The sequence below is a fragment of the Camelus dromedarius genome, chromosome 14 (assembly GCF_036321535.1).
Source record: "Camelus dromedarius isolate mCamDro1 chromosome 14, mCamDro1.pat, whole genome shotgun sequence".
Taxonomy (NCBI): domain Eukaryota; kingdom Metazoa; phylum Chordata; class Mammalia; order Artiodactyla; family Camelidae; genus Camelus; species Camelus dromedarius.
The window spans coordinates 35,846,889-35,860,234 of NC_087449.1; the positions used below are offsets into that span (position 1 = coordinate 35,846,889).

The following is a 13,346-nucleotide window of genomic DNA, read 5'->3' on the forward strand; positions in this document are numbered from 1 at the left end:
GGTGAAAGGAGCACTATTATAATTATCTGGGGGAAGATAGGATAGGAATTAGGAGCAGGTCCTCTTCGCCTAGGGAGGGTGGATTTATAATGTGGGCACTCATGCTGGTGTCTGGCTATGCCAGTTGCCAGAGAAGAAAAGGAGGGGCCAACTGTCTCAAGCCAGGTGATAGTCCAGGTTGTTCCAGCCAAATATAGACCAAAAACCATGTGTTGGCATGGATGACAAAGCAGAGATTCAGCTGCCCTCATAAAGGGAAAAGAAATGAAATCTTTCTTCAATTTTAAATATACCTGGGGAACTGGAAACCAGTTTGCTTCCCGTCCCTGGGTAGATGAAGCAGGGGAACCAGGAGACTGTTTCTGCAGCTGTGATTGTTGGATGAATTTCACAGCCTTTGTGTGGTGGAAAAACTATGTGTTTATCCGTTAGACAATAGTGTACATCAAACAGGTAGCATTGTTGGCATATAGGAGATGCTTAATATATGTTATTTCCTTTGGGGATATCTAAGTGACTTTCTTTAAAAAAAATAAAGTACTTCCTTTAGGACATGTGACCTGAAAAGCCTGATTCTTTGTTATTTCCCTTTCTGCTAATTTTAATTAAAAAGTTTCTGGGGTTGGAACCCATCTAAATACATCCATATCTTCTGCTTGATCAGAGGAAATTAGGGCTCCTGTCTTTCAGGGCTCCTGAGGAGGGGTATGGAATAAGCCCTATATACTTTAGGTCCTGGGCCTATCTTCTTCCTCTGTGCTCTGGTAGCCTCCAAAACAATGCATTGGGAATTTGGCTGATGATTTGGAGAGAAGGCAGAGAGGATGGTAAATGGGAAGGAATCATTCATTCATTCATTTATTAAGCCATATTTTCACTCACTCATTAATTCAACAGACATGCTTTGAATTCCTCTTCAGGGTCAAGTATTGTGCTAAGTGCTATGGATTTTGAAATAAATCAGAAACACAGGAGTTTCTGTAATTAGTATTTAGAGCAATTAGTTATTCCTGGAGTTGCTGACAAAGACTTCAAAAAGGAAATGTCATTGGAGCTGGGCCTCACTTCTGTGCATAGGGATGCACTAAGTAGAAAAGAATGGGAAAGCAATTATGGACAGACAGAACAGCATTTAAAATCGTGTGAAGATTTCTGAAACATAACGTATTCAGGGCATGACTCCCAGCTTCACATGGAGAGAGCACAGTTTGTGCTTTACATTGGTGTGGCTGAAATTATTTATTTTAATATGTTAATATCTTAATATGTTAATATCTCACAAATATATTCATTTATCATTCATGATAAATTCATGAACATTCTGGAGCACCTCCTCTATTTAAGGCTTTGTATAGGTCCTGTAGAACCAGATGATAATTATATGGCCCCTGCCCTCAAGGAGAGCCCAGTCCAGTGGTGGAAAAAGCCATATATTCAAGTTGATATAATGAAATAGAGGATATAGTAGAGAAGTATACATAGTATGATTGTGAATGTGTTCTGTATGCATATGTATACATGCAGAATGTGTGTGTTTGTGTGTGTGTGTATGTGTGTGTGTGTGTGTCCTCGCTCACTCACATGTGAATGCATGACTGAATCTGAGGATGTGAGTTACAGGCCTCCCTCATACATGTGGATGGCCTCTTTAGTCAATAGGTTAATGACTTGTTTCAAGAGCTGTATCATAAGTCCTGAGAACACACATGTCAGGTCTTGGAATCATCCTGCATCTCTGGCAGGATCAGGTGTTAGACTCCTTTCTGGAGTCTTCAAGGGAGTCATGGACAACCTGTTTCTCTTAAGAAGTATTCTTGACCCTACCTTTATTTTTATAAAATAATTTGGGATAATAGGAATAAGTTCAGAGGATTATTGTGAGGATTAAAGGGGTTAATACATGATAAAGTACTTAGAATGGCCTAGCATGTGGTTGATGATATATACATATTAGTAATTAGTATTATAATAATTATATTATTGTTATATTGTTTCCATTGATATCTCAGACTCCCTGTGTTAAATGAAATCAGAGGCTGTTTTGTCTAACTTAACATCAAGTATAGGAACTTTTTTTATGGGATGGATCCCTTAAAGCTTTCCTTGCTTGTACTGCACTGTAACATAGACCTTTCTACTTTCCCTTCAGCTAAATGTGTAAAGGTCTTTCTATACTGAGCTAAAATCTACCCCTCTATGATGCCTACTATTTATCTTTGGAGATGTGTCCTCTTTTCTTTTTACCAGTGCTTTTTAACTAAGCAAGTAATGTTTGAAACTTCTCTGTACCACTTCTATTGAGAAAGAAAATGTGACACTGTTCCTGTCTTCAAGAATCCTACCTTCTCTTTGAATAAATCTCCATTTACTTTTGTTGCATATTGTTAAGAGGCAAGCCAGGTGATAAAAACTGTTTTAATATCAAATGTCCAAGTAGAAAAAAACTAATGAGGAATAAATAGTCAGAGGAGGCTTCAGAGAGAAGATACGTTAAAGGATAGGTATTTATTTATACACACTTTTTTTCCATTAATTATTAGTTCATTAAAAATATATATTTAAATCTTTATTCACAATCTACAATATGCCAAATCTATGAGTAGGAGTTTACCAAGAGGTAAGATATCTGGCAGGGGAAGCAGTGCAAGTGGAGGAAATATTAACACAAAGACACAGAGGTGTTGGAGGTATGGCAAAAACTCATGTTTGGAGTTGTGAGTAGTTCAGTATGAGTAAAACATAGGATTCAAGGAGGGAGAAATGGCTGATGATGCTAGAATCACAGAGAGATCTTGGGGAGCCTTGTGAGGATGGGGAGTTGTTTGAAGAGTTTTTAGCAGGAGAGTACTTGTGACAGTACTATCAGACAAGCTATTTCTGGAAGCAGAAGGTAAGGCTATGGGTTGGCAGCAAGGGGAGAAAGGCAGGTGGCTCATACCATAGGGGCAATGAGCACAGACTTCAGAGTCACACTAGCCTGCATCTAATATGGGCCCTGCAGCTTCCCAGCCTTGCAACCTTCAGGAATTTTTTTATCTCTCTGACTTTGATTTTCTTATCAGTGAAAGGGGATGTTAATAGCCTCTAGCTCATAGGATATTGTGAGGGTTCAATATAATGCATGTAAAACATTTAACACCATGCCTGAGACATAGTGAAAATATAATCAGCAAAATAAGAGAAAAACCAGAAGCTCACCCCAACTTCTCCTACATAGTCTCATTCTTCTTTCCCTTTATTCTTTGGGTTACTTTGTACCTCATGAATTTGGCCTGCTGAATTCTTCTCAAACAGATTTTTGTTAGTATCCTTAGCAGAGTCTGGAAAATCTAAGCCCTAACAGCATCTCTGCTTCCTTGAATGATAACCCTAAGGTCCATTACCTTCACTCTGTCTGCAAATTAGGTTAGGCATCAGACCCACTCAGGAGAGGAGCTGGGACAGCTGCAGGCATTAGATGAATTCTCCTGATAGCATATTATTAAATTTGGTACAGACGGCAGACTCTCTGAGTCAAATTGCTAAACTTGGCTAGAATAGGAGATACCCAGGGTGACTGAATTTAAACCATGGACCTTGATTGGATATACTAGTAAATAAAGAGTTGAAAATATCAGCATCATAACCTGAGGGGCCTGTGACTGTAGGAATCACTTGTGTGTGAAGACACACTTGCCTTATGCTTCAGGAGACTTGGACTCAGATCTCTGTGTCAGGGCCTGAAGCAACTATCATAGACCATTGGCTGGAGACCTCAAGGCCATTTTCACTGGTATTCTCCCTGAATACGAATCTGGAACCCTGAGACTCACTTACTCCACCAATCTCACATTCCTGCATATCAATCACATCACAGATGTAGACCATCATCTATTCTTTTTACACCCTTATCCCTGCACTGGTCTGTTCTTCTTCCTCTTATCTTGGTTTTCCACTGCTTCCTTCCCTTTCCGAAACTTTCTATTTTTCACTTGTTCCTATGAAACTCAGCTCCCAGGTTAATAATCTCCCTTGGATCCCCAGTCTTTTAATTTACTGCTTCCTTTACCTCTTGTCTTAACCAGTCTCTGGTACATGATACTTAACAAATATTTGCTGAATAAAACAATGAACTAAGGCCTGACTATCCTGGAGGCCATTACTTCCCCGGAGGCCATTACTTCCCCCTTTGGCTTCTCAGGAACTGCTCATTCTCCTACATTCCATGTACAAAAGGATCAAGAGGGGACTCTTCACTCCTCATTCACCTTCCAGGCCATTCTGCCTCCATTTCATCACTGGTAGTTCCAAATTTTCAATATGGGAAGGTTTATGGTAGCAATTTGTTTAGAAAGGAGGAGTGCCTAGGGGGTTTTCCTGAAAGCTACAGTTAGGTCATAAGAAGACTGTTGTTACTTGCATATTTATTCCTTTTGTCTTTGGGTGTAGGAGCCAAATGGTCTCTATTGGTGGGCCTAAGCACAGCTCTAGATGGTCTTTGATACTACCTTGGACTTTTATGTGGAAAGCCCTGTTCCTTTATTGCTTAAGCTGTTCTCTCTACATCCTGTCCTCCTCATCACTTTCAGGTTCCTACCCATCTTAGACTCCATGGTCTATCACATCAGCCACTTTTATCTAATAGTCAGATCTGTCTTATTTCCTATACCTGTGCAGCTACTGCCCTGTCCTTCCTCTGACCACTCTCATCTATCCCTTGGACTGGTACAATAATGGTACTTGACTTCTTTCACTCACTTAAAAGTTACTCTGTGATCTCACGTTAATGTTTAAATTCCTTAGCCTGATTTAAATATAGTCATCCCTTCATATCTGCAGATGTGGAACCCCTGGGTATGGAGGGACAACTGTAGTTCCTTTCTAATCTGACTTCTGCTTTCCTCTTCAGACACGTTTCTCATGATTTCCCTTCTCATTCTTTGTGCCTCAGCTATGATGAATTCCTTGCCATTCCAACAGTTTACTTGTTCCTTTTTGCCTCCTGGCCTTTGCACATACTCATATCTGGAATGCCAGAGGACCATAATTTATCAAGAGAGCCACTGGGGAAATGTTATAGGTACTGATTTGGAATCAGATAGAAACAGATTTGAATCCTAGCTCTGCCATTTACTAGCTTCAGACCATGGGTAAGCTCCTTAACTTTTATGAACTTCCATGACCACATCTCCTAAGTGGGATAAGTGCCTGCCATGTCGGTAAACAAAGAACATTGCATCATCAAGCCCTCAGCAACTGCAGTCACCCTTGATTGTGCAACTGTAGGGGATTCAGAATTGAAAAAATAGGATACTGGCCCTAGGTAGTTAAGGTGCATATCAAAGGAATGATTTCAATGAGCCCAGACTCTTGTCTTCTCAGACATAGAAAAGTAATAAATTAATTAACTTGAGATGTCTGATATTTCTTTAATAACAGTAATCTTTTAATGTTCCCACTACTTTTTTTTTTTTTTTACAAAAACTCCTATATATTTGGCTCCTCCCTTACCTCTTTGGAACAGTCCCTCAGAGATCTCTGAGAGATTGTCTCCTGGGCTTAAGTCCTCAGTATGTCTGCTGAATAAAACATAATTCTCAGCTTTTAGATTGTGCATATTTTTTCAGTTGACAATACCCACCTTGACAGAATAGTCATGAGGATTAAATCAGGTACTAAATGGGTCCCATAAGCAACCCATACTAGTATGTTCTATCCGTTCCTTCCTTCCTTTCTTTTTTTCCGCATTCCTCCCACAGTCCTTCTTTTTCCTTCCTTTCCTTTTGCCTTCTTCCCCTCACTGCATTCCACTTAATGTTTGGGTGGGATTCATAACAGCTAGGCATATAGGCAAGCAGCACAAGCCAAAATATGTCCAGCATCAGTGCCATGTAACATTTGCATCCTCCACAGGGAGCCCACAGTCACCTCCCACCCTCACCACTGAGGCAGCCTCAGAAAGACACCAAGGTAGAAACAAGATTCTGCAACAAACTTCTGGCATGTTGTAATGCTCTTGGGGCTATTAAAAGTTTTCTCCAGGCTGCCCTACCTGGAGCCAGCACCATTATTGCTTTTCTCAACCTTCTCTCTGACACCTTCTCCTCACACTTTTCTCCATATGTCCCTGTGCCCCTTGGCTTCTCAGTTGAATGCCAGGCCACTGCAGGTGAGCTTTACATTCTCCACCTACTATGCTAGAACCCCCCAGAAACATTTGCCCTTAAGGAGCTTCCAAATAGACCCTAGTGGATAAGACTTAGGAAGCAGTCAATAAAAAAGCAAGACTTACTACAAAATGTGGGAACCAAACAGGCCTGGAATTATCAGCGGACAAGCATGGAAAAAGCACAGTTTGAGATGGCTTTGTAGAATTAACAGGATTTGAAGAGACAGAAATGAGAGGCATTCTCTGTAGGGAAACAGTGTGAGTAGTTTGGGTATCACACAGCAGAGAGGGTGCAGTGAGCCTGTGAAATGGGTGCATGTAAAGAAGTTGTAGGAATTATGACTGGAACATTTTGCCTTTTCTCATGTATGTATTTCAGTGTGGCTTATTGGTGAATGAGCATGTTGGCTTAGCAGAGTTGCCTACACAGCGTATTTTAAAGCAGTATTTCCCAAAGTGTTTCTGTGGAAAATTAGTCTCATAGGATACTCTACAGAAAAATAATAGTAATAATTTAAAGAAATGTTGAATGTTCTTTTCTCTCCCTTGAATATTCACAATGCACATTAACTTATTTTAAAAGATCCAAATAGTGTTATAATACAAAAACCTGACTTCTCTGGGAAAAGAAGGCCTCCTCTATTTATGTCACTATAACATCACACAATTTCCCCTCCAAGCACTTACAGAGTCTGTAAGTATAGTTATATTTATTTTAAATATTTTATTGACTGCTTCCCCACCAGGATATATACTCCATGAGGACAAACACCTGGCCTCTCGTATTTACCATTATCCATCAAGAATCTCGCACAATGCCTGGATGTATAATAGGTGCTCAAAACAGGAACAAATGATTAATAAAACTTGTTCATCTTTAACTTTGCATTGTCGAAATAGCTGATAAGGTGTAGGGCTGGAATATGAACCAAGTGCTGCCAGATTCTGGCCTCCTTTTGACCATACATGGTATATGTTGTTGTCCCTGGCCACCACCTAGGGTTCTTCAATGTCACAATTTTTCTTTTGTGCATTTATTCCCATTGATTACATTTTTGAAGTTTGAATGACTAATATGCCCAAATTTCTTTGTATCTTTCAGGCAAAGGCTGCCACCTAAAAATGTTTACTACTACCGCTGCCCGGACCATAGGAGGAATTACGTGATGTCCTTTGCATTTTGTTTTGACCGAGAAGAAGATATTTACCAATTTGCTTACTGCTACCCATATACATACACTCGCTTTCAGCATTACCTTGACAGCCTGCAAAAGAGAAACATGGATTACTTCTTTCGGGAGCAGCTGGGTCAAAGCGTGGTAAGTCCCATTCGGAAACAGGCAGCTTAGGGAAGGAGCTCAGCAATGGTTTTTATAGAATGCAAGTAATAGATATCAGTGCTTTGTAGACTAAATGCTCTGGAACTTCTGAAAAATCATAGTTTTTTGTGTGTGTAATGTGTTGCTACTGTGGCCACCAGGAAGTCACAGAATAGGATGAAACAGATGCTTGTCCCTCTGAATGAAGCTGATAAAGCTCTCTAATAAAATAAAAACGTTCTGATGAATCCCCAAAATTCTGAGAAAAAAAGAAGAAGGCTTCTACTGGGTATTACAAAAGGCATGAAAGCATTTTAGGAGTCTAAATGTCTGAGATAAAGAATAAATTTGGTTTTTAGTGAATTCAGCTTGCCTGCAGTGCAGGTTAGCAAGTCGTGTGCAGTGTGGTTGTGCTGCCTACAATGTGTTCTGTCCCTGCCATCCATCAGATCCCCAGCCCTTCTTCCTTCCCCCAGTTTAGTTCTCTGGGTCTGGAGATTTTGGTCTTACATTCTATAGTAGTCTCCTATTGCTGACATTAAAAAATTGCCATGAACTTGGTAGCATAAAACAACACAAATTTATTCTCTTATGGTTCAGGATAAGTCTGAAATTGATCTCTTTGGGCTAAAATCAAGGAATCAACAGGGCTGTATTCCTTCTGGAGGCTCTAGGGGAGAATTTATTTCCCTGCCTTTTTTAGCTTCTAGAGGCTGCTTGTGTTCCTTGGCTTGTGGTTCCCTTTCACTCTTCAAAGCCAGCATTGGCTGGTCAGGTCTTCCTCATGCTGCATCACCCTGACACTAAATCTCCTGCCCTCCTCTTTCACTTATAAGGACCATAGTGATTATATTGGGCTCACCCAGATAATCCAGGATAATGTCTCCATCTCAAGATCTTTAACTAAATCACGTCCGTAAAGTTCCTTTTGTCATGTAAGGTAACATATTCAAAGGTTCCAAGGATTAGGACTCAGATATTTTGGGAGGGGGAGTGCATTGCTCTGCCCACCACACCTTTTCTTTTCCTCTTTCCCTCCCTGCCCAACCCAGGATCTGAAAGTGTTCTTCACATTGGATACATAGGTTTTGTTCTCTGTGGTCAGCAATACTTGACTTTCTAATAAAGAATAAACAGATGATAATTTGGTCTTATGTTTCACTCTTTAAGAAATGTGGTTTGTACTTCTAAAATAGGCATATTAAGCATTTTAAAGATCCTAAGTGAGGATACTGGTGAAATTAGAAGAAAATACTATACTTGAGGTTCAGACATGTGTTGGAAAAAAGAACTCTGCCTAGTGACTGTGTGTTCCATCTAGAAGTGAGTCCCACTTCTAAATAAAAGTTTTCAAGACTAGACTATTTAAAAGACATAGAGTCTGGTCCAGGATACCCAAAAACAAACAATGAAGTCTTGTGTATGGCGCAGGTACCTGAGAGCTAAATCTAGCCTCAAAAGCTGGTGGTCATGATGATATTGTTATAGTCTGTGATTCTCTATGCACTGAGAATAAATATCTTTCCTCTGCTCTAACCCTCTTCCTAGCATTGATTCTGATGGGTATCATGTGTATCTGGTGCCTATATATTTTGAGCTGAGAATTGGGACACATGGTGTATCAGTCAGCATGCTAGCAGGAAACAGATGGAAGCCTCACATTAGGGTAACGAAGTATATATACAAGTCTCGGTGTACTTCCAGAAGTGTATTCTATACCAGAGGAAATAAGACATTTCTAAACAGATATAATATTTTAAAAAGTATATAATTAAGGATCTCATGAGTTTTTTAAAGAGTTTATGGTTGGACTGGATCATGGAGAAAGATAGGCTTTAAGCTGAGTCTTGAAAGATGGGGGGAATTACTGAATACAGAGTTGGTAAGAAGGTAGCCCAGACAGCAAGAAACAGCCTGAGTCATTGAGTGGTGATAGTTGGTCAGAAGTCTGGTATGATTGGAATAGGGAATCTTACTACTGGAAAATAAGGATAGACAGGAAGATTGGGACCAAACTCTGAAAAACTTTGATTACCATAATAAGGAATTATGGCTATATCCTTTATTCAGATTTAACACACAGACACTGGGTCAGGTACTTTATATATACTATCTTGCCTGTTTCTCATAACAGTTTTGTGGAGTAGGCAGAATTATCCCAGTTTGGGAGATAAATAATCTAAGGCTAGTAAGTTACTTGGCAAAAGCTACAGAGCTAGTTCATGACTAGGCCAGTATTTAAACCCATGGCTTCTAATACCATGTCCTGGCACTTTGATGGATGCTTTCCACATTGGACTTAATGAGACCCATTGTAGATTTTGAAAAAGGGATTATACCTTATCCAAAGCTGTATCTTAAAGTGAAATTAATGGAAGTATAGAGTGTACCTGTGCTGGCTAAACGAGATAGGGAAACTCTGTGGCTTGGCTCAGTGCCCCTGTTCTGGGTCTCATACTAGAGACTTTAAGACTTTCTGGCACACTCTTGCAGACAGGACAATTCTTGGTTACCAGGGTGTTTTATATGGCTTGTGTCTGAAGGCACCACTATAATATATGGCTTGTGTCTGAAGGCACCACTATAATTAGTTAATCCTTATTCCAGTTTGGAGGGAGGATAATCACAAGCAGGAAGGCTAAACATGTCAACTGCCAGTTCTTAGGGAGAGCAGACAGGAAGCAAGCTTTTGAATTCCTAGTGCTGGAACTGTTAATCACCATTGGCATGGCTGCTATTGCTGCTAATTATATCATCCAAAATAACATTTTATTTTGTTACTCACCAGAGGCCCTTTCTAACTCCATCAAACAAGAGCACTTGTACGTATATCAAAGCCACAATCTGACATTTAAGGTAAATGCATCATGGGGAAGATCTTTGTTTTCTTGTTGTTTTAACAGCTTTATCAAGGTATAATTTACATTCCACAACATCCACTCATTGTAAGGGTACAATTCTATGATTTTTAGTAAATTTATAGAGTTTTACAGCTGTCACCACAATCCAATTTTAAAATATTTCCATCATCCCAAAGAGTTTCCTTGGAAATCCCCACTTGCACTCCTAGCCCTAGGCAACTATTTATCTGCTCTCTGACACTATAAATTTTCCAGTTCTGAACATTTCCTATGAGAGGAATCATACACTGTTTAGTCATCTTTTGTGTTCAGCATCTTTCACATAGCATTAGAATTTTAAGCTTCATTCATGTTGTCGCATGTGTCAGTAGTTCATTCATTTTCAGTGCTGAATAGTATTCTATTGAAAAGATATACCATAGTTTGTTTATCTGTTTTCCATTTGATGAACTTTTGGATTGTTTCCAGTTTGAGGCTATTATGAACAGTCCTATTATGAACATTCATTTGCATACGGTTGAGTGGACATGTAATCACATTTCTCTTGGATGGATTTCTAGGAATGGAATCATTGGGTCATATAAGTTCACATTCAACTTGGAGAAAAAAAAAACCTGCTAAACTGTATTCCAGATTAGTAGTGCCATTTCACATTCCTACCAACAACATAGGAGAGGGAGTTATAATTTCTCCATGTGCTTGCTAACACTTGGAATTACCTATTTTTTTCACTGTAGACATTTTAGTTGGTATCTCACTGTAGTTTTAATTTTGTTGCCCTGATAACTAATTATGTTGATTATCTTATCATGTGCTCATTTTCCACTCATGTATCTTCTTTGATGAAGTGCTAGTTTAAATCTTTCACCCATTTTAAGAAAATTGGGTTATTTGTGTTCTGATAATGAGTTTTGAGAGTTCTTATGTATTTTCCATGCAAGTCCTTTGTCAGATACATGTTTTGCAAATATTCCCCCCTAATCTATGCCTTATCTTTTCACTCATTCTCTTAACTATATCTTTTGAGGAATAGAAATTTTTAATTTTGAAGTCCAATGCATCAGTTTTTCTTCTATGCATCATGCTTTTGGAGTCTTATCTAAAAACTCTTTGCCCATTTGAAGGCCACAAAGGTTTTCTCCTGTGTTTTCTTCTAAATTTAAAAAAATAATAATTTTCACTTACATTTAAATCCATGATCCAATTTTAACTACATTTTTACATATGGCATGGATAAGGGTCTAATTTCATTTTTTGCATATGGATATCCAATTGTTGCAGCACCACTTGTTGAAAAGACTAACCTTTTACTCATGAATTATCTTGGCACCTTTCTCCAGTGCTTCTACCCAATTTTTCTTATTTCTTTCCTATTTTCAAGCCTAAACTCCCAGGGAGTCAACCCTGTGTCCATATAGGTCAGCTATGATTGGACTGAGTTTTTGCTCATACACCCTGAGCCTGTAAGGCTTCCATCCTCTGCCAGTGGTTCTGTGTGTGGGTATGGGGAGCACAATCAAAGTTTGAGCAGTTTTCATGTCTGCCCTGGCTTTTACTTTCTCTTTTGTGCATATGCACAGCCTCAAGATTGTTCAGGTGTGTGAGGCTGCTTGAGGCTTCTCAGATCTCTGCTGAGCCTGCACCCAGTCTCAGCCAGAAATATGATTGTCCCAGCCATGCAACTGTGGGCCTTCCTCACTTGCCTACAGACAGTGCTGCTGGGTCTGGGCACTGACCAAATTAACTGAGTCCCTTCGACCATAACAGGGAAGCTGCCAATCCTCACAGTCTGGCCTGCCCTAGCATTCACCAAGCCTGGAGGAAGATGGAACAAATCCAGGACGGAATGTCATAGATCCCCATCCTTATTACCTGATGTTCAGCAGTTTTTTAAACATAATAGTTTTGAGATTGTTGTCAATTTGATCAATTTCCAAAACACTGAAATGATTATTTGTGTCAGTTTTGTCCAGCTTTATATTTGTTTTGGGGGGTAAGGATTTACCAATACTCTTGTTCCAATATACCCAGAGTTAGATTTTAACTGACAAATATGAGTTTTTAAATCATATAGTCCTAGTACTGTCAGGCATAGTGAAATATGGCATTATTTTCATGTCATTGGACTAGATGAACACATAACTTGTGTGTGTGTGTGTGTGTGTGTGTGTGTGTGTGTGTGTGTGTGTGTGTTTTAAAAGAAGTAGCTGCAGAAAGCCATTCTCATACTTAGGGATATATGCCAGAAGGAAGTGTCTAACAAAGGAAATAATCTGATAGCATATTTTAGAGAATCACCAGAAAATAATTTATATGAGAATAATATTGTCTAGGCTGTGCCATTGGCTAACTCTATGACTTTGGGAAAATCATTTCTCTATGGGCCTCAGAAAGTCAGACCAGATTATTTCAAGTATCCCTTCCAACAACATAAATTATAGTTTAAATGTTGATGACATCCTGATTGTATGTCCTGAGTCACATGTTAGATTATTTGTAATGTTGCCTCTTAATCCACCTTTCATTTGATTACAGTAGTATTTATTGCATGCTTAGTATGTGCCAGACTGAAGGCTACAGACTTTTTATACATCATGTCACTCAGTCCTCACAACACCCCTATTATATGGTTAGTACTATTATTGAATGCCTAACATATACCCAGCTTGTCTAGGCTCTGGGCATACAGCAGTGAAAACAGGCATAAAAATCCTTGTCTTCATGGAGCTTACATTCTAGCAGGAAGAGACAGACAATATTAAAGAAATTAAATCAGGAAAGGGGATGCATTTTGGGGTGAAGGCTTCACTTAGACGGAAGCATTTAAGCTCTGAGCTACAAGTATTATCTTCTCCCGTTTGCATTTTTAAAAACTGAGATACAATGAGGTTAAATAATTTGTCTATATCATGCAGCTGGGGTTTGAAGCCAAGCCTTTGTGGACCTCCAGAATGGATTCTAAAACAGTCCTATATATAAGGCAATATTCTATTCATGTATACAGTTATTTACTGAATT

General features: G+C 39.2%; 1 protein-coding gene across 1 annotated transcript in view; it reads left to right on the forward strand.

Annotated features, from left to right (window-relative positions):
- Nucleotides 1-13,346, forward strand: part of AGBL4 (AGBL carboxypeptidase 4) — a 1,119,623-nt gene that overhangs the window by 647,930 nt on the left and 458,347 nt on the right. The window contains 1 exon segment of the mRNA XM_064493604.1: nt 7,251-7,467. Within this exon segment, the coding sequence (XP_064349674.1) occupies nt 7,251-7,467 (217 nt within the window).